This window comes from Balaenoptera borealis (genome assembly GCF_965194805.1).
Source record: "Balaenoptera borealis genome assembly, chromosome: 10".
Taxonomy (NCBI): Eukaryota; Metazoa; Chordata; class Mammalia; order Artiodactyla; family Balaenopteridae; genus Balaenoptera; species Balaenoptera borealis.
In genome coordinates this window covers 92,343,992-92,363,770 of record NC_138874.1, presented here as the reverse complement: position 1 = coordinate 92,363,770, position 19,779 = coordinate 92,343,992, and the positions used below count along the sequence as shown (strand labels likewise).

Genomic DNA, 19,779 nt, shown 5'->3' with positions numbered 1-19,779 from the left:
AGCCTCACATCCCCTATCTCCAACAGGGCGGCAGCGCCAGGCAAGAAGGAGTAAAAAGCTCTTTATTTGAAGCTCCAAGGTAGGGCAGGGCACTGGCCTCTCACCCGAGGCCCCCACAGTTCAGTTTCCCTACGGTTCACAGTGAAGCCCCGCCACACAGTCCAGCTGTGCCCATCGGCAGGCGGGTCAGACCTGCAGGTTGACAAAGGGTGCAAAGCCTGCCATGTCCTGTAGCAGCACCAGGGCCTGATGCAGCGGAGGCTCCACATCGATGTCCACGCCGCGCTTCCGCAAACGGCTTAGGCTGGGCTCGGCCACATGGTGGCAGTGCCGCACCCGCAGCGAGCGCAGCGCGGGGCAGTACTCGGCCAGCGTCCTGGGGGAGGAGCCGGGTGAGGCGAGGGGCGTGAAGCCGCTACACCCACGGTGGGGGAGCCAGCAAAGCCCATGTCTCCCTCCAGTTCGGGGCATACTTCTTCCCTCCGTACAGGAAGGAGGAGACCCGATTTGGGGTCATACACTTAATGCCTCCAGTGAACCGGAGACTTCCTGTCTCTGAAACAGGGAACCTGCTTCTCAGCTGTGCCCACGATTGCAAGGTTTTCCCCTTGATGAAGAACAGCCAGAAATCTGACTTTTGTACTTTGTATGTGAAATCTCCCAATGTGTAAATACTGGTTCAAAAAAGTTTTTAAACTGTGGGCTCTCTGGCCTAGGCATTCCTAGAGGCCCTTCCTGTTCAGAATGGGGGTGCCGTGGTAGCAGGAAGATCCAGAAACCCCAGTTCTGCCTTTCGACAACTACAGCCCGCCCCGACCCCCAGAGGCTAAGTGCTTGCCCTCCTCCCATCCCACCGACCCCAGGCCCAGGCACCTGACACCGTCGCTTCCGACCCGGAGGCAGCCGGTTAGGTCGAGGTGCTGGAGTTCCGGGCAGTTGCGGGCCAACTCCTGGACGGCGACGTCCCCCACATTGGCGTTGACAGCCAGCGAGAGGCTGCGAAGGCCTGCGCCGCGCCTCTGCGCCAGATACACGATGGCTTCATCCTTGAGCTGTCGGCAGGCGGTGAGGTCCAGCTCTTCAAGGGCCGGACAGCGGTCAGCGAGGCCGCGCAGCGCCAGCCCATCTACCCAGTCACAGTGCGCGAGCGAAAGGCGCTGCAGGCGGGGGCAGCCCTCGGCCAGCGCCCCCAGCGCGCGGCGGCTCAGTTGCCCGCAGCCGGCCAGCGCCACACTCCGCAGCTGGGGATTCCGCGCCAGCACCGGCACCAGATCCTCGTCCGACAACCATTCGTGACACGGCGCCAGCGCCAGCTCCTGCAGCCCCTCGGCGTCCCGCAGCAGCCAGGCCAATGCGGCCTGCGGGATCTGCGGACCCACCTACGGGCGGGGAAGCACCTCGACTCTCAGCTGGTTCCGGGGGCGGACGCTGCCTACCCGTCCCTGAGGAGTTCTTTCCTGGCAGCAGGTCGCCCTCGGGGCTTGCCACCTGCCCTCCCAGGAGAGACCCTACGCGCCCTCTGAGCTGATTCCCGGTACTCGCCCTTTGAGAGTACGTCTCACTGGGTGGATCGCTTCCAGGTCATTCCTAGAGGCCCAAGGGGGATCTCGAAGGGTAGACAGCGGGGCTGGGGGCTGGAGGTTCAGGTCTGGGGACTGGGGGTTGGGGGCGGGGCTGGAGCCGGGGCGGGGGCAGTATCCAGAAGGGGGCGGGGTCCGGCCCCAGGCTTACCTGAGCGGCGTCGAAGCGGCGCAGCCCAGCCAGGTGCAGCTGCACTAGAGCCCGGAAGGCCCTACTGACGCGCTGCAGCCGGAGCAGCTGGCGCAGCGGCACACGGCTCAGGACGTGTGGGAGCAGCACGTCTTCCCAGGGCAGGTCCAGGAGCCTGCGGGCAAAGGGGCGTTGGCGGCGGCGTCCCCGGGTTGCTGTTACCTGCGAGTCCGCCTCCGTTATGCTCCTGAGCCCCAGCTCCTAAAAGCGACCCCCAGACCCGGCCCTGGTTCAGCTCCCCTCCCCCAGGCCTTTTTTCCCTCTCTCGGCCCCGCCGGTGCTCGGTACCTGACGGCTCCGGGCTCTTGCTCCCCTCCGGACTGCTCCATCGGTGGCTCCATCGGCTGTCTACTGCGCGTGCGCAGTAAGGTCGTCTCGCTTTGGCCTCGAGCGGCCGCAGCGAACCCGCCTACTTTGGCTGTAGAGACAGACCGATTCAATCGAGTGCCGGCTCACTGAGGATCCTGTCTGAAAGTGTTCCGGATGGATCTCGAAACTGAAGGCGGAACAGGCCGGTGGTGTAAAGTTAGACCTCGCCTTCTCCGCTACAGGGCTTGAGACCCGAGGCTGAAGAATGCGATGGTGCAGCAGAGACTGGCTTTTTTCGTTTTGGGCCAGTGGCCGCCTCAAAGTGAAGTGATGGGAGGAGCAGGCAAAGCCAAACGTATAAGGGGCGGAGCAAGGACTGTTAAGGTTCTGGGCCTATTTTCTCTGCCCTCTGATCGCGTTTAGCGAGTTTGAAAAATGGGGGAAAACTGTCCAGGCTCTTATTGCCTGGCACGTAGTAGATGCCCAAGAATTGCTGAATGAATTGAATGGGGAGAGCTAGAATTTTTCTTCCTTCATCAAGCAAACTTGTCCAAACCTCCCATCCCTGGTTAATTGTGAAGTACAGAGCTATCCAACCCCTTCCACTCCCGGAAGATTTGTAACGGGTTTACACCTTGGGGGGAGAAATGTAGGGTCGAGAAGAAGGACTGTATCTCCAACTGGGTCCCTTTCCTTTACCCAGGAGGTCTAGAGTCCTGAGAAGAATAAGTGTTCAGGTCAGCCCGCTAGGAATACTGCTTCTCGGTTGGCCTGGGGGGTTAGTTGTGGGGTCTGGGGCTGGGCCCTCCCTGGGGCAGTAACCCCCCCCTCCCCCCAGAGCTCTGGGCTCAGACTCTGGGTTACCCTCTCACTGCATCCCCAGATCCTAGTTCAGAGTCCGCTCCAGGGAAACTCTGGAGCAGTGCGTTCCCCATCATGCATTGGCGGGGAGGATGTGAAGGAGGCCGAGGGCTACTGCTGTCCCAGATAGCTCCCACCCACCCACCCCACCCCCCGCCCCAGCAGGGTTACACTCTCCCGTCGTGCAACCGTTTCACCTGCCTCTTCATAACGAAAAATACTTCCCATCCATTATCAGGGCTTCGGCACCTCTGCAAGGTGGGCATGTCTGTTCCGTCACTCCACTTTGAAGATGAAACCGAGGCCCTGGAGAGGCAGCACCTTGTCCGGGGTCAAACGAGTCGGGATAAAGAACTCAGGCATCCTGGTTTTCCCCGAATCCCTTTCACACTCCTCCACCCTCCCCCACCCCACCCCCACTCCCATGCTGCGAGAAGGGAGTAAACAGCAGCGGGGAAGGACCAAGGAGGGTCAGTGTGGGTGAGGGACTTGCTCCCTTTTCCTCCGCCTGCTTGGGGAAGGGTAGCTGGGAGGACAGATCTGTGCTAAGATAGAGTCAAGTGGGCGCGCACCACCTCGGGCCGCGCGCCTCCCCCCCCTCCCAGCGTTGTTCCCGCTTCTGCGCCTGCGCAGTGCGACAAATCTGGCGCTGTCCCCTTCAGCACCACGCCGAGCCCGCGCAGCCCCTCCCCGCGGTGAGCCCCGCGCACCCCCGCCTCGCACGTTCTTGCGCCCCCTGACCACTCGAACAGACCCCTTCTTCCTTCCGAGGTCACCACTTGCCTGCCCTGGAGTTCCCAAGGAGAGCAGTTGCCATAGTAACTCTAGCGGTGCTTTCTTAAAATAGCCGGGCCCGCTTCTACCTTGGCCAAGGGCACAAGGGTTGCCTGTCTCCCACTTCCTCTAGTCCAGGCGTCATTCCGTCTAACCTCTTACCAGACGGGCAGGATGCCTAACTCAGGCAGCAAGGAAGTTCTTTTTGAAGTCTGAGTAACATCCCTCCTGCTGCATCCTGGGCGAGTGGTCATGGTTGTGTCTCCTGAGTCCTAGTCTCAGAACATCCGGAGGGTTTGAGCCAGTGCTCGCTAGATCTTTCTCCCATAAATTGATGGTCTCCTGGATTTAGGGGGCGGGTCCAGTCTACACCCGTACTGTGTGCTGGCGCGGCCGCGTGCTCGTGGGGGCGGGAGCGCATGTGGCATGTAACAGGTCATGTGGCAACCTCCTAGGGACACGCGTGGGGTCTGGAGCAGGACACGCGTGTGCAGCTGGGTCCTGCGTGCCGCTCGGGGTGGTGGACGAGAGGGACGAGGACACGATTGGGGTGGGTCATGTGAGGGTCTGAAGAACAGACCAGAGGTTCCATACGTCCTCCCCCTCCTCAGGGGCGGGTCTCAGGTTGGCGGGATTGCCCAGCGGGGACCTAGCGTCGAGAAGGGGGGCCAGCCTCCGGGACTCAGGGCCCCGAGAGAGGGCGGGCTGGGGGGGGATTAGCTCTGAGCCGCGCGTAGGGGGGAAGGAGGGACTGAGAGGCGGGCGGGCCTGGAGCAAGCAGGAGCAAGCGGGAGTCGCTCTGCCTTCACAGCTGAGCTGGGCCCAGCCTCTCCCCTGCCTCTCCTCGGCCCCAGCTCCAGGCGAGCAGCGGTGAGTACTGAGGCGGCTCGAGTCCAGGGCTGCACTGGGGGTGCGCTGGGCCCCGATTGAGCTTCAGAAACCTGCCTGGCAGGGTTGCTGCTCGACCCTTGCCCCTACCCTGCATTGCCACCAGGGGCCCTTTTACCCCTTTATGGTCCTTCCTGGGCTGGACAAGATCTGTCATACGCCTGGGGGGTGGAGGGAGAGATGGGGAGAGGGTCTGCTTCAGCCTTCACCCTGCCCCCCACCCCAGAGACCAGTGACTGGTGGGGGTTGGAGGAGAGGGTGTATGCCCCTGTTTACGGATGTGTGTGAGGATGCATCTGTATCTGTGTGTGACTGTGACCAGTAAGTGTCTGTGAGTGTCTGATATGCCTGTGTCTCTATGTGCCTTGGAGAATGAGGGCCTGTGTGTATATTTGGGTATCTCTTTGTGTGTTCCTGTTTGATTGCAGTGTGTGTGTAAAACAAGCATGTGCCTTTCCATTACACACATATTTGTTATGACTGTGAGAGTGTATGAGGGTGTGTCTTTGAGCAATGTGTGTGTGTGCCTGTGTCTGAGTGTGCTGAAGCGTGTTGTCTATGAATGTGTTAGCTGTGTACCGATATTATTTGTCCTTACGTGTGTGTGTGCATGAGTATGTGTACCTGTATGGAGAACAAGAATGTCCCTTTCCCATTCAGCATGTATGTAGTAGAGGAGGAGCCTCTGTTCAGGCCTTTCTCTTCCCTTTCACCTATGCCTCTCAGCCCCTCATGTCCCTATATACCACCCCCATTCTTCCTCCCTCTCCTTCCAGGAGGCCTGAGTTCTCTCCCCCTGAGTGAGGGGCTTCTATAGAGAGACTGTGGAAGGTCCATGGCTGGACGATGATGATGGCTGGCTGATACTTCTGGTCCTGAGGGTGGGGTAGCAATCTTCCCCCTCCCCCACCAGAAGTAGTTCCAAAATGCCACAGGAACTCTGGGCTCCACTCAACTTCTGAAATACCTTCCTCTCTCCTCCCAGGGTGATGCTTAGAGCCCCCAGGCAGAAAGGAGAGGAGCCAGGGGCCCATTGGGGGCACAATTCTTTTCTCCTCAGGCCTCCATGGAAGTAGCCCCAGCAGGAAGACTGATCACCACCCCCAGGGGTGGGATCAGTGATGCCATATTCCCGGCGTGGGCTAGACCCCTGGTGCTCAATGACCCCAACCAGCTTTCCCTTCCCTGTCTCTGCTCTCCTGTCCACCTGACTCCCCGGCAGTTCACCCCCTCCTCCCCTTCCTCTCTTGCAGGCCTGTCTGAAGAGCATGCTGCCCCCTCACTCCCCACCTGGCCTGGCCATCCCTGCCCCCCCAGCCTGACCCCCGGCCCCAGCATGGCCCAGGGTGCCATGCGCTTCTGCTCGGAAGGCGACTGTGCCATCTCCCCGCCACGATGCCCACGCCGCTGGCTCCCCGAAGGCCCGGTGCCCCAGAGCCCCCCGGCCAGCATGTATGGCAGCACAGGCTCCCTACTACGGCGGGTGGCAGGTCCAGGTCCCCGAGGCCGGGAACTTGGACGTGTGACAGCACCCTGTACACCCCTGCGTGGCCCCCCTTCACCCCGTGTTGCTCCCTCACCCTGGGCACCCTCTTCACCCACTGGGCAGCCCCCACCAGGGGCCCGGAGCTCTGTGGTCATATTCCGCTTTGTGGAGAAGGCCAGCGTGAGGCCACTGAATGGGCTACCTGCTCCCGGAGGCTTGAGTCGGAGCTGGGACCTGGGTGGGGTCTCTCCTCCCAGTCCCACCCCAGCCCTTGGGCCTGGCTCCAACCGCAAGTTGCGGCTAGAAGCATCCACATCAGACCCACTCCCAGCTGGAGGAGGCTCAGCTCTGCCTGGCAGCCAGGGCCTTTTACACGGGCCACCAGCTCAACCTCAGGTTGGAGCAGACGGTCTTTACTCCTCTCTCCCCAATGGGCTGGGGGGACCCTCTGAGCACCTGGCCACATTATTCCGAGGACCTGCTGACACTGGACTCCTTAACCAGGTATGTGATCTCCCTTGGGCTCCCTGGAACCCCAGAGACCCAGCAAAGGCCAAGGCTTGTCTCCTTGGTGGTCTTGGGCCTATCAGCTGTTCACTCTGAATCCTTCAATCTGTGCTAAATCTGCCTCTTTCTTGCCCTTGCTCTTTGTTTGTCCTTATGTCTCTGCACCTCCGTCCCTGTATGTTTTTCTTTCTGTGTTTCTGTCCCATGTTCTTGTGTCTTTGTGTGTCTGGCTTTATCTCTGGGTGCCTGTGTCTGTGTCTCCCTCCTTGGCTTAGGGGGACACCTGGTCCTCACCCAGAGAAGTCTCCTCTCATGCCCAGAGAATCGCTCGAGCCAAATGGGAATTCTTCTATGGCTCTTTGGACCCCCCCAGCTCAGGTAAGGCCTGGGACTGAGGCAAGGGGAACAGGACAGGGCCTTTTCCGCAGCAGCCATGGCGTGCTAGGGAGCCTTCCTTTAAACCTCCCCCTATTCTTTCCTAGGCTTCTGAGTCAGCTAATGCCTCCCTAGGCCTCAGTCTTTCCATCTGTGTTATGATAGGGGGTTGGGGGGAGGGCAGCTAGGTTGGACGCTTGGAGGAAGCTGGGTAGTGGAGGGAGGGGATGGCAGGATGTCAAGGGTCATTCCTTGGAGTAGAAAAGAGGCTGGTCTCCCTCAGGCCCCTCAAAGCTGTTTGATAAGAACTTGATTTGAAATGAGCTCCACTGGCACCAGGAACAAGCTGAGTTTGTAGCAGGAGGAATGGCGGCTAGACAGTGAAAGAACTTCCTGCCAGTTTGAGGCAGTGGGGGAGAGTTCCTTCTGAGAACAGAATCAGGACAGGGAGCTGACCTGAATAACCTCCTGACCGGGATGCCTGTGCACACTGCAGGTGCTAAGCCCCCAGAGCAGGCCCCCCCATCTCCACCTGGGGCGGGCTCAGGGCAGGGCTCTGGGGTGGCTGTGGGGCGAGCAGCCAAGTACTCCGAGACGGACCTGGACACAGTGCCCCTGAGGTGCTACCGCGAGACCGACATCGATGAGGTGCTGGCTGAGCGGGAAGAGGCTGACTCGGCCATCGAGAGTCAGCCCAGCTCTGAGGTCCCGCCTGGCACTGCCCGCCCACCTGCCCCACGTCCCGGCCCATGCCTTGGCCCTCGTTCCAGCCTGGGCAGTGGCAATGAGGACGAGGATGAGGCAGGTGGGGAAGAGGATGTGGACGACGAGGTGTTTGAGGCCTCAGAAGGGGCCCGGTGAGTGGGGGAGTGGGAGAGGAAAGTGGCTTGCTCCTTCCCACTGGCCCAGAGCCAGAGCTGGGCTCAAAGGGATGGGAATAGAGACAAGGGTGGGGCCGGGAATGTCAGGACAAAGCGGTGTGCTGACAGGGCGGTGTAGCACACGGGATTCCGGACAGAGCCCTGAGGCCTGGCAGGGAACCGGGGGTGAGGGGACCGTCAGCAAGAGCCCAGGAGGTTAGGGGCAGCCAGGATAGAGGAGGAAAGGGGTTCTAATGAGGGCCAGGGGGCAGAGTGACAGGCCGAGGTCAGAATCAAGCCTGGGGGCACGGGAGCATCAGGCTAGATCCTGGATCCCGGCAGGAGAACGTGGAGTGTAGGGGCCTTCCTCTCTGTCTCACACCCCATTGCAGCCTGGAGCCTCATCTTCTTTTCCTAAGATGTTGCCAGAAATAGAAATGGAATGGCAGGAGGGGAGAGGATCAGGGAGAAGGAGGAGAAACGGAGATTAACAGGGAGTGAGAGAGGAAGGGCATTGGGTGTTGGGTATGGGTAGGGCTGGGGTGTTCCAGGGGCACTGAATAGCTTGGCAAACCTGTGGTGGGGACCCCCTACCCGGGTTGCTCTTTTTGGGGGCTGGGAGCCTGTGAAAAGGGGATGATAATCCCCTTCACAGAGTCGGTATGAAAGTTCAATGAAATGCTACCTGAGAGCTGTCCTGTAGGCCCCTGATCAGAGATTCTCCTCCCTGCCCCTGCAGGCCAGGCACCCGAATGCCTCACTCCGGGCCTCTCAAGTCGCCTCTGCCCTTTCTACCTGGGACCAGCCCCTTGGCTGATGGGCCCGACTCTTTCAGTTGTGTGTTTGAAGCCATCTTGGAGTCACACCGGGCCAAGGGCACCTCCTACACCAGCCTCGCCTCGCTGGAGGCCCTGGCCTCACCTGGCCCAACCCAGAGCCCCTTCTTCACCTTTGAGCTGCCTCCCCAGCCCCCTGCCCCCAGGCCTGACCCACCTGCTCCTGCCCCACTTGCCCCTCTTGAACCGGATTCTGGTACCAGCTCTGCTGCTGATGGGCCTTGGACACAGAGAGAGGAGGAAGAGGAGGCAGAGGCTGGAGCCAAGCAGGCCCCAAGGAGGGAGCCCCCTAGTCCCTGCCGCTCAGAAGACAGCTATGGGCTGGGGGCAGCTCCCCTGGGCAGGTGAGTGATTCCTTTGTGTCCTCAGACTTGAGGCCCCAGGGCCCCAGGAACAGTTGCTCCAAGGGACAGAGCCTGAGTGTGAAGATGTAGTTTATATTCCTGACCCCTGATAGGGGTGGTCAGGGGATACAGATGTGTTTTCTCATTTGGAGGACTACTTCCGTTGGCTGTGAGTGGGAGCCCCTCACAGCCTGCCCCCTTGGTCTCAGATCCAGTGACTTGTGAAACCATGGTTTAGGATTGAAGGGTCCCTAGAGGACACCCTCCTTTTTCTCTAGGAGGGTCCTTCCCTCCCCAGACAGAGCCTCTAACCTGCTTAGAATTCTTCTGATCTTACCCTCAGCCAGCCTGGAGGTTTCTCCCAAAGATGCAGCCACCAGCTTCTCCTTTTGCTTCCCTCCCATGTCACCTCCCCACTCCAATCTAGAGTCTCTCACCCTTCTCCAGGAAGTCCTTTCACCAGTCTAACCTTTCTGCTCTCCCCTCTGCCAGCTACCCTCGCAGTCACTGAAGCCATGGCAACAGGAGGGGGTGGCCAGGGAGACAGGGTTGCCTAGCAACTAGGAGTTTCCGGCCTCCGTCTCAGGGGTGACAGGTGGCTTTGTGAGTAGAGCAGCCAGGGTGGGAAGGGAAGGCAGGGGGAGACAGGGGATGAGGGATTCACTCTGACCCCCAATACCCTCTACCCCAGAGCCTGCTTCTTTGAGGGTGTAAGAGAAGGACCAAGGAGGAGGCTCCTCTCCCTAAAAAGCGGGAAGAGGAAAGACATAGGAGCAGGAAAGTGTCCCTGCTGCCCTCACATCTTTGTCTGACCCTCCACTGTTCCTCCCTAGCAGTCCATCTATCCTATCTTTGCCCATAGTCTCAGACACAGAGGACTCTGTCCTGAGTAGGTCCAGTGTGGGAATGGGGAATCTATGTCTAATAGCAAACTTAGGGAGCTTTGGGGAAAGCAGCCAGAACTCCCACAGCAGCAACATGGATGTGGGTTAGATTTGAGGCAGGACTTCCACAGAGAGGTGGTAATGATGGAGTAGGCTGATGGAAGGAATCTCCTTCTCTGGAGAAAAGAAAAATGCCTTCCCCATGTCCCAGTCTTCCCTTCTCTGTCTACTGGGTCTGGAGGCAGAGGAAGGATCTGGATGGCCCCCGAGGGCTTGCCCCACCTCTGAGCTGGTGTTCTACCCTGGCAGTGAACCACCCCTGAGCCAGCTCGTGTCCGATTCGGACTCAGAGCTGGACAGCACAGAGCGGCTGGCCCTGGGAAGCACAGACACCTTGTCCAATGGGCAGAAAGCAGACCTGGAGGCTGCGCAGCGCCTAGCTAAGAGGCTGTACCGACTAGATGGCTTCAGGAAGGCGGATGTGGCCCGGCATCTGGGCAAGAAGTAAAGGCACTGGGCTGGGATTGAGAATGGGGGGAGAAGGGATGCATCCTGCGGGCAGCACCTCCACATCCCCTGTATCTAATACCCCCAGGTCTCTAGGTAAACCCCACCTGGCCCCTTGACACTTCCCCTTGAGACCCCACCTGTCTCTCTGCCCTGCCCACAGCAATGACTTCAGCAAACTTGTGGCTGGCGAGTACCTGAAGTTCTTTGTCTTCACGGGCATGACTCTGGACCAAGCTCTCAGGTGGGTGTCCGGCCCTTTGAGGGCAGCCCCTACTCTCCAGGCCTGGTGTGCAGGGCCTCAGTTATGCCTCCTCTGAGCCCCGTGCCTCCCCTAAACTGCCATGAAGTCACCCTTCCCAAGCTGACTGGACGTGGCCAAGAGCCAGGGCTGCCTGGTAAAGGGACCTTGGGTAGAGGTGACATGTCCCCTCTTCCCCCCTCCCCAGGGTGTTTCTGAAGGAGCTGGCCTTAATGGGTGAGACCCAGGAACGGGAGCGCGTGCTGGCCCACTTCTCCCAGAGATACTTCCAGTGCAATCCTGGAGCCCTGTCCTCAGAGGGTGAGGAGGCCGGGGTCGGGGCATTCCTGGCTGGTCACTGAGGCAGATGGGCACTGCATCTGTGTAAAGCAGCATGAGTGTGTGTGCAGAAGTACCCGAATGCACGAGCTTGCAGGCATGCAAGCATGCATGTATGCAGACAGAACTGGCACAGCTGCACAGATGTGGAACTGTGCATGTGGGCAGGTATAGGGCTAGGTAGGGTCTAGTGTGTGTTGTGAAGAGGCACATGGCAGGTGTGTTTGCATGCCGTTGTTTGCATACATGTGCAAGACAGTGCTTGGCCTGAGTAGGGATTCTATTTGGTCTGCATAACTGTGTGGGGCCCAATGGCTTGCATAGACACAGAGGCATGTTGGTGTTGGGGGCAAGCAGTGGGCTGCCCTCAGAACCTTAGGGAGCTAGGGAGGGTGACCTAAGAAGAGGGAGAGGTCCCATCTGAGGGTTTTACTGGAAGAGAGAGGTCTTTGCTCCGGAAGGGTTTGTCCAGGACTTAACAAAAGTGTGGTTGTGAGCCAAAGGGGGTCCTGAAAGGGGGCAGGGGATGAACTGGAAGATTGAGGAAGATAGATGTGGAAGAGTCCCTGCGAGGTGGCCAAGGCTGAATGTCAATTCTCTCCTAGACGGTGCGCACACGCTGACCTGCGCCCTCATGCTACTCAATACGGATCTCCATGGCCACGTGAGTAGGGGGGCTGGCGGGAGGGAGCCCGGAACACCCCGTCCAGAGACTTCAAGGCCTGGGAGGCGAAGGACTCCCCAAGCTCAGAGGCCTCTGTGCCCTCCATTAGAACATCGGGAAGCGCATGACCTGCGGAGACTTCATTGGTAACCTGGAGGGCCTCAACGAAGGCGGCGACTTCCCCAGAGAGCTGCTCAAGGTGGGGGGTGGGGCGGGGCGGGACAGAGGTCGCTGGAGGGGAGGGACAGGGGACCTGTCAGCAGGCCTCCGAGGGAGGGGAGGGGAGGGGCCTGCCACCACCTAGTTCCCGCTGTGGAAGCCTGGGCTCTAGTGACTCAGCCTGGGGACCGCCCCCTCCCCCAGCCCCCACAAGACTGGCTTTCCCGGCACATGCGCACTCGCAGTCCCAGCGCGCAGCGGGGGAGGGGGGGGAAACAGTTCTCGAAAACACGTGACCAGCAGGCCCTGGACCCCGTATTTTGGCTTCATTAGCGCCCCTCCTTCAGTGTTCACTGAGGAAAGGGGTGGGGGTGGGGTCTCTGCAAGCGCGGGGGGGCGCACAGGTACACCACTTCCCTCCCCGCGCCCAGCCCCCGCCCCACGGTGTACAGCCACAAAGGCCTCTCTGGTACCGCTGCGCTGGAGGGACCCGGAGATGGGGGCCCTGAGAGGGACAAAGGCTTTCCGGGGTCCTGAAGCCAGTTAGCACCAAGCTGGGACTACACACTGTGCTTCTGGCTCCTTAGTGGGTAGGCCCCGCGCCCAGGCGCCAGGTCCTGAGGGGTTAGCTACACTGGAGCGGGTAGGATGGGAGGAGGAGGGGGGTGGCCTGGTCCGTGGCTTCACTCCTCTTCCAGATGGGGTGGTGTTTTATCCGAGAAGGCCTGCACTCCCTTGAAACCCCCAGAGTTGTCAAAGGGGTCTCCCGGCCACCGCATACGTGTGACAGCACAGGAGTGTCCTGGGGCGTGTTTGTGAACGTGGGGTGTGTTGAGCTTCTGAGTTTGGGAACGTATCTTGAGTGGGGCCATCCACTGTGAGTTGGGGGGCGTCAGTGAGTTGGGGTGTATGCTGACTTGTATATGTGATTTAGGGTCTGTGAATCATAGGGGTTTGTCTGACTTGGAGTGTGTTTGTGCTTTAGGGCTTATGATTTAGAGTGTGTCTGAGTTGGGGTGTAGGTTGGGTGTTTGTGTGTGTTGGGGTGTATATCTACGAATTGACTATCTGGTTTATGACAGGTGTCCATGAGTAGGGGGTGTATGTCTGTGAGTTAATGACTAAAATTTGAGGTGTACCTCTGAATTTGTAGTGTCTGTGAGTTGAGGTGAATGTGAATTGGTGCATCTGGTTAGTTGGGGGTGTATGTAAAGTGGGGTGTTTGAAGGTGATTATATACTCGGGCATTTGAAGTATCTGCGGGTCGGTGAGTTGGGTAATTCCACGGCTGTCTCCATCCCGCGCCGCTGTCTAGCCTCGTGGCCCCTCCTGGCTCTGTAAAAAAGGGCCGCCAGGAGGCGTTCCGACCTTTCTCCTCCCCACCGCACCCTGACGAGCCAGGAGAGCGCTCCAGACCCTACAGGGACAGCCCACCTCACCTCCCAGCACCCCTAGAGCAGGCCACCGCGCCCCACCCCCCCACCGGCCCTCCCAGGCGCCTCCCCCGTGACGGCGCGCGGCGGGCCCTCCTCTCGGTCGGACGCCTCCATTTTGCGCCGTCCCCGCCCCTCGCCCTCGCCCTCCCCTCTCCGTCGGCGCCCCCCTCCCGCTCTCGCCGAGCTGCAGAGCAGACCGCGCCGCCGCCGCCGCCGCCGCCGCGCGCTCCGTGCGTCGGTGGGAGCCGAGCCGGGCCGGGCTAGGGCCGGGCCGGGCCGGGCCGGGCCGCTCGCGCCGGCTGTCGGGGGAGCCGTCCGCGGGCCGTCCGGGCCGTCCGCGGCCGAGGCCGGACGGGGGCATGGCCGGGGGCCGCGGCGCGCCGGCCGGGCCAGCATGATCGGTGTCAACAGCATCCACAGCAGCGCCGGGCGGCTGCGCTCTCGCTCGCTGTGCTCCGTGCGCTACGGGCGCACCCACCGCGGCGCGGAGACCCTGTGCTACGGCTGGCCGCAGCGCTCGCGCAGTCTCAAGCCCGTGCTCTACACCGACCTGGTGGTCAGCCGCCTGCAGAGCCGCAAGAAGAAAAAGGCGGTGAGGGCGGTGGGGCCGCGGCCCACGCCAGGCTGGGGGGCGACCGAGGGGGTTGCTGAGGGCGGCACGCGACTGAGGGGGCGGCTTGAGGGAGGCGCCGAAGGCATCGCAAGCTGAGTGGGGAGCCTGACACGGACAGAGCCCACGGGTAGCCAGGGGTGGGCATGGGTTGGGGGTAGGGCAGAGACCCTCGGATCAAGTTGGGGATCGCAGACCAAAGGGTCTTTGGGCCTTCTAGATGAGAGCATGAGACGGAGCTCACCTGTGGGGTTTAGGAATTTTCGAAGGAAGACGTTGTGGGCCAAAGGAAGTGCCGAGAGGGGCAGGGGATGAACTGCAGGGCTGGAGACAAGGACCGCAGGTTGGCTTTCGGTGGCCACTTCACTTCTTGGCCCTAGAGTTGGAGTGTGAGGGCTAGGGTCTGCGCCTTGCTGAGTTTGGTCGGGGTGGTGCTGGGAGGGCTGAGTATGTGCTGTGGGGTGGAGGTCGTGGTGTACCTGCCCCCGGCCAGGGTGTGCCCATGTGGGGTGCTTGGCTAGCCTTGTGGTTGGGTATAGCAGTGGACAGTGAAAGAGTCAGAGACTGTGTTGTGTGGGCAGCTGGGGGCTGTGTCCCATCTTGGAGAAGGTGCCGACGTCACCACTGCATCCAACTCCTGGCGCACAGGCATCACACGCCACACGCTTAGCCGCACGTGCTGGGGACACACCCACTCACGGACAGGCTGGTGGAAGCGCCCCCACAGTGGGAGGCACTGGTGTGAACCCATGTTGCAGGCTACTCCCAAGAAGAGGGGTCCCCTGTGCCACTACTGGAACCCATCCTCTCCTCCGACCACCCCAAGGCCCCTGCAGGTCCCCCAGGCCAACCGTACAGAGGCAAGTGACTGGTTCGGGAATTCACAGGGAGTTTGGAGTGTGCAGGGTTTGGAAGATAAAACTATTGTCTTTTAGACTAGTGTCCACTCTCCAGGAACATGAAGTATGTGCGTGGGCAGGGGGCTGGACCACTCTGGCATTTGGCTTGGTGGGGCTCTCTGGGTTGAGGGAAGATCTTAACTTGCACTGGGGCTGGGAGCCATGGGAGTGTGTTCTCTGTTAGCCAAGGAGGGAGGTGACAGGGAGAGTCCTGTTCCTGGGCCTCAGTTTCCCCATATGCCCAGTGTGGGTTTATCCTGTCGAAATAGGCCAAAACACATGGTTGGGGAAAGGAGAGCTTCTTAGGCTGCTCTTTTCCATTCCTTCTAGGGCTGTGCTTCCCCCACCCAGGTTCTGAATAGGATGACTCTTAACAATAACAACAACAGCAAAGATAATAGCAGTTGCTATTTATTGTACATCAACCGTATGCCAGGATGTCCTGTGTTAATTGCTTGCCCTATGGTAAACACCTGGTACTGGGACTTCCCTGGTGGTCCAGTGGTTAAGAGCTCCCAATGCAGGGATGCGGGTTCTGTCCCTGGTCAGGGAACTGAGATCCTGCGTGCCGCGTGGTGTGGCCAAAAAAAAATAAAACGACTATGTGGTGCTACGTTTGTTCTTCCCATGGAGACTTGTCCAAAGTCATGCAGCTCAAGTGGCAAACCTGGGCCTGGGTCCTAGTACCCTGTTCTAGAGCCTGTCAGTCATTACACCCTACTGCCCATCCCCACCCCCAGTTCTGTCTCCTCCCCCAAACTTGGAGGGAGGGCTCTGAGCTCTGGCATTGGTGCACCTCCCCCCAGGATTGACCCCCACCCCGCTGGTTTGTTCCTCCCTCTCCAGGCCTTGTACAGCTCCATCAAGAATGAAAAGTTGCAGTGGGCCATGTGAGTCCTGGGGCGTGTGAGGGGGTGGGATGGGACGTCGGGAAGGGGCTGCCTGGAGAGGTCAACAGCACTGAGATGGGCCGAGTGAATCCTGGGGCTGTGGAGCCGGGGAGGTGGGTGAGAGCACGAGAGGCAGTGAGGCTGCCTCACTTCCTTTTTTGGAGGTGCCCGCCTGGATGTGGGGTTCTGTGTCTTGTTTCTAGCTGGGTTGTTATGACAAGCTGGGTTGGGGTGGGTGGCCATTGTCAGCTGGCCTGGGATGAGGGTGCTGAAACAAATTGGGGGAGGTCTCTTGGCACCCAAGTGGGAAAGTAGAAGTCTCTGGAGGTAGGGCCCCGACCAGTAGAGGGAGAGCCTCCTCCTGGGTCCTAAGGAGCCCAGAGTGTCACAGAATTCTCTACTCTTGGCAGCCCCAGTGGAAACAGACTCAGAGTTAAGTCTTGGAAGAGTCTAGTCTGAGGGAGGAGGTCTAGTTTTAGTCTTGAGTCCCCCAGTCTGAGGTAGAGCCCTCATCTAAACAGTCAATAGATCACTCCTACTTGCTGGTATCTGCTGAGAGTCCAGTCACTGCTCAGTTTAGCTGGGAGCTCCCAGTCTGCAGGAGAGAAGACCTCAGAGGAGGCAAAGCTCAGGACTGGGGTACAGGGGGGATCAGGGAAAGCTTCTGTGAGGATTGGTCTCGGGGCAAGCCTTGACGGAGAGGAAGCATTGTTTGAGGAGAGAAAGAGGGAAGTTGGTATTTGGGAGGCAAATGTGTGGTGGCTGAAACGAGTGTGGGGTGAGGAGACCAAGAGGAGGCAGGCTAACTGGAACGGAGAGTGGCAGGAGAGAGACAGTGTTGGTGAGGATGTAGTGTAGGCTCCAGGTGGGAGGCAGTAGGGAGCTACTGCAGGTTTTTGACGAGGGAGTGACAAGATAGAATCAGATTCTTTAGATGATAGCTGACAGAGCCTGCTGACCGGGAGGTACTAGGGGACCACTAGGAAGCTCCTTCTGCCACCATTTAGCCAGCAAGCTATGAGTAAAGCCTGGTGCTGGGTGTGGTTGAGAAGCTGAGTCAGACGTGTCTGCCCTGGTGGAGAACGGAGTGAGGGGTGTGTGTGTGTGTGCAGAAATGGAGAGGATGGGGCTGCGTACGCGTGAGGGGAGGAAGGGACAGACGTGGCCCTACCCTTGGGAACTCTAATCTGGGGGCAGAGACATGCTGCCTCGAGGACCCCTGATCTGAGTGGGGAAGTACAGCTACACCCTGGTGCAACCCGCTCTGAGGCCGGAGATGTGGCTCCAGGAGCCTCAGGCTGAGGGGAGCCACGCCCTATGAGAGGGGCAGTCCCCGCAGCCCCTTCTTCACAGACACTGGAGGAGCTTTCCTGGGTGGCAGAGGCCAGGACTGAAAGGGGGGCCGTGGCTCCACGGCCAGCCCCCTCTGAGGTGATCACACCTGCAGAGACGAGGAGGAGCTGAGACGCTCTCTGTCTGAGTTGGCCGACCCCAACCCCAAGGTCATCAAGAGAGTCAGCGGGGGCAGTGGCAGCGGCTCCAGCCCTTTCCTGGACCTGACTCCCGAGCCTGGGGCCTCAGTCTACAAGCACGGGGCCTTGGTGCGAAAGGTGCACGCAGACCCTGACTGCAGGAAGAGTACGTGGCCAGGTGGGGAGGCCTGGGGGATGGATGGGAGTGGGCCTGTCTCAGGCCCCCCTGACTTGTCTTCCTTCCCCCCAGCACCTCGGGGCAAGCGGGGCTGGAAGAACTTCCACGGGATCCTCAAGGGCATGATCCTCTACCTGCAGAAGGTGCGGGCCCAGCTCAAGGGGTTGGGGCTGAGCTGGCTCAGGGGAGGGAGTGGTGGGGGGTTGGGCTGGGCTGGGACTGCAGCCAGGACGAGATGGGCACCCCACAGGAGGAGTACCAGCCTGGGGAGGCCCCATCGGAGGCTGAGCTGAAGAATGCCATCAGCATCCACCACGCACTGGCCACGCGTGCCAGTGACTACAGCAAGAGGCCCCACGTCTTCTACCTGCGCACCGCTGACTGGCGCGTCTTCCTCTTCCAGGCCCCGTGAGTGCCCTCCTCCTGCCCATCCCACACCCCTTCACTCCACTCCCAGCTTGCTCCTGTCCCTTGTCCCTGGATTGCCTCCTTCCTTCTCAGGCCAGGACTGGCATCCCTGGATGGAACCCTGGGCCCCGGTCCCAGATGGCTGTGCTGTCTCCCCAGGAGCCTGGAGCAGATGCAGTCCTGGATCACTCGCATCAATGTGGTGGCTGCTATGTTCTCCGCACCCCCCTTCCCAGCTGCTGTCAGTTCCCAGAAGAAGTTCAGCCGCCCTCTGCTGCCCAGTGCTGCCACCCGCCTCCCCCAGGTACCCCCAGCTCTGTCCACCTGGTGCCAGCGGGACGGAGTAAGGCAGGCCTAGGCCGACTGCACTCCAGGCTGCTGCGTATGATACATGTAGATGTCCAGTGCACCAGGACATGGGCCATGGGAGGGTGTGCAGAGGCTGAAATACAGTTGGTTAACCCAGACATGGTGCTTTGTTCATCCAAAGGATGGGGCACCTTTTCTAAAAACTTGCACAAAGGCACTGTCTCTGCCAGAGTGACCATGCTCCCCCGGCCTCTAGGAGGAGCAGATGCGGACCCACGAGGCCAAGCTGAAGGCCATGGCAAGTGAGTTGCGGCAGCACCGGGCTGCCCATCTGGGCAAGAAGGCCCGGGGCAAGGAGGCTGAGGAGCAGCGGCAGAAGGAGGCCTATCTGGAGTTTGAGGTGAGCCTCCCGGCCCGGGCACCTCTGTGGCTCCGTGCTCCACCAGTGGGACCTCTGTGTCCCCATACGGAGGCTCAGGCTAGTGATTCATGGCATGGACTCTAAGAGTGGGACTAGCTGAGTGACCCTGGGCAGACTGCTTAATCCCTCTGAGCCGCAGTTTCCTCTTCTGTGGGACAGGGACAGCATTCCATCCCCACTAGGGAAATGAAAGGAGATGATGTCTGTTAAGTGCTCAGTTTTGCCAACTCTGATAAAGGCTCAAGAAACATGAGCTGTTACAGTTGACAGTCTAGAGAGAGCCCAGAGAAGGTCACCAAACTACCCAGGGATCATGTCACAGTCAGTCCTTGGGGGCTTTTGGGGCTTCAGAGGTAGGCAAGAACGTGGCATCTGCTAGCCTTCTTTGGCGTTCCCTCCCTGCTGCAGACGGGGGTGGGCTGGGCAGACGGCGGACAGCAGGCTCATCCCTGCTCCTCTGCCCTTAGAAATCTCGCTACGGCACATATGCAACGCTGCTTCGGGTCAAGCTGAAGGCGGGCAGTGAAGAGCTGGATGCGGTAGAGGCAGCACTGGCCCAGGCCGGGAGTATGGAGGACGGACTCCCCCCTCCTCACTCCAGTCCCTCCTCTCAGCCCAACACCTCCAGCCAGCCCCGGGCTCAGTGTCCTGGCCCAGAGTCTCGCGCAGGGGCAGGCAGTGGGCGGTGGAAGCCCTGAGTTGCGGGTGGGAGTAGGGGGGGTGGTGCCCACCAGGCACCTGCATGACAGGGCCCTGCCTGAGCCCGGGCCGGCCTCGGGCCACCTGGGAGGGCCCCTTGGTCCAGGGCCTGACCGCGCCGGACGCGGTGTCCGGGGCAGGGCAGGGCTAGGGCACGGGCCTCAGGAGCCTTAGGCTAAGGGCCCCTCTGAGACCCCCTTTTTGTGATAATGTTTTGCACTTTTTCGTACAGGGGACTGGGACGGGAGGGGCCAGGGCCCCTGGAATTTTGATGCTTTTTTTTTTGTGGGGGAGACCTGACGTTTACTGCTGAGACCACCCCACCCCTGACACCAGCAATCCCCCTCCATCCTGGGGCCTGGCTCAGACAGAAGCCAGGAGTTGGGGCTGAGCTGGTTTTCCCTCCCTCTTCCGTGAGGGCTCACCCTCTCTCTTTCCAGAGGTGGAGGAAGGGTGTCCATGCTGAGGCCCTATGCACAGGCCGGGGGCAGCATGGCCTTGCTTTCCCTCCTTCAGTGGGCCCTGCCCTTTGTATAGTCTCCACCTCCATTAAAACTGCTCTAGACTTGCTGGCTGGGTCTCCTCCTCTCTCCAGTGCCTGGCTTGAGGCCAGGATAGGCATTTGGTTCCCAGGAACAAGAGTCACACACATC

General features: G+C 60.2%; 2 protein-coding genes across 5 annotated transcripts; one reads left to right on the top strand and one right to left on the bottom strand.

Moving 5' to 3' along the window:
- Positions 1–45: 45 nt before the first annotated feature.
- FBXL15 (F-box and leucine rich repeat protein 15) lies at positions 46–4,126 on the bottom strand. 3 transcript variants are annotated; one of them, XM_082408467.1, is made up of 6 exons: positions 3,877–4,126; positions 3,142–3,261; positions 2,059–2,266; positions 1,732–1,885; positions 874–1,379; positions 46–376 (listed from the first exon to the last, which is right to left on the bottom strand). In XM_082408467.1, exons 3-6 carry the CDS (start codon positions 2,109–2,111, stop codon positions 187–189), a joined length of 903 nt encoding a protein of 300 aa, XP_082264593.1. In that variant the 5' UTR covers positions 2,112–2,266; positions 3,142–3,261; positions 3,877–4,126; the 3' UTR covers positions 46–186. The 3 variants fall into 3 exon arrangements, with proteins under 3 accessions (XP_082264593.1, XP_082264592.1, XP_082264594.1); XM_082408466.1 differs by lacking the exon at positions 3,877–4,126 and having other exon boundaries at positions 3,142–3,284; XM_082408468.1 differs by lacking the exon at positions 3,877–4,126 and having other exon boundaries at positions 2,059–2,188; positions 3,142–3,284.
- On the top strand, positions 3,442–19,696 carry PSD (pleckstrin and Sec7 domain containing). Of its 2 annotated transcripts, XM_082408276.1 has the most exons (20): positions 3,442–3,635; positions 4,170–4,264; positions 4,526–4,584; positions 5,856–6,592; positions 6,871–6,973; positions 7,467–7,827; positions 8,570–9,010; positions 10,204–10,398; positions 10,565–10,645; positions 10,851–10,963; positions 11,587–11,645; positions 11,755–11,844; positions 14,609–14,710; positions 15,596–15,639; positions 17,087–17,277; positions 17,362–17,432; positions 17,540–17,697; positions 17,857–18,001; positions 18,263–18,406; positions 18,895–19,696. In XM_082408276.1, exons 4-20 carry the CDS (start codon positions 5,939–5,941, stop codon positions 19,123–19,125), a joined length of 3,183 nt encoding a protein of 1,060 aa, XP_082264402.1. In that variant the 5' UTR covers positions 3,442–3,635; positions 4,170–4,264; positions 4,526–4,584; positions 5,856–5,938; the 3' UTR covers positions 19,126–19,696. The 2 variants fall into 2 exon arrangements, with proteins under 2 accessions (XP_082264402.1, XP_082264403.1); XM_082408277.1 differs by lacking the exons at positions 3,442–3,635; positions 4,170–4,264; positions 4,526–4,584; positions 14,609–14,710.
- The last annotated feature ends 83 nt before the right edge of the window (positions 19,697–19,779 follow it).

Coding starts and splice junctions, on each gene's coding strand:
- PSD (XM_082408276.1), top strand. CDS start 5,939: ATGGCCCAGGGTGCCATGCGCTTCTGCTCGGAAGGCGACTGTGCCATC. Junction 11,845..14,608: donor TCCCCAGAGAGCTGCTCAAG/GTGGGGGGTGGG, acceptor CCCATGTTGCAG/GCTACTCCCAAGAAGAGGGG. Junction 18,407..18,894: donor AGGCCTATCTGGAGTTTGAG/GTGAGCCTCCCG, acceptor CTCTGCCCTTAG/AAATCTCGCTACGGCACATA.
- FBXL15 (XM_082408467.1), bottom strand. CDS start 2,111: ATGGAGCCACCGATGGAGCAGTCCGGAGGGGAGCAAGAGCCCGGAGCC. Junction 1,886..2,058: donor CAAGAGCCCGGAGCCGTCAG/GTACCGAGCACC, acceptor CTTTGCCCGCAG/GCTCCTGGACCTGCCCTGGG. Junction 1,380..1,731: donor GCCGCTTCGACGCCGCTCAG/GTAAGCCTGGGG, acceptor CCCCGCCCGTAG/GTGGGTCCGCAGATCCCGCA.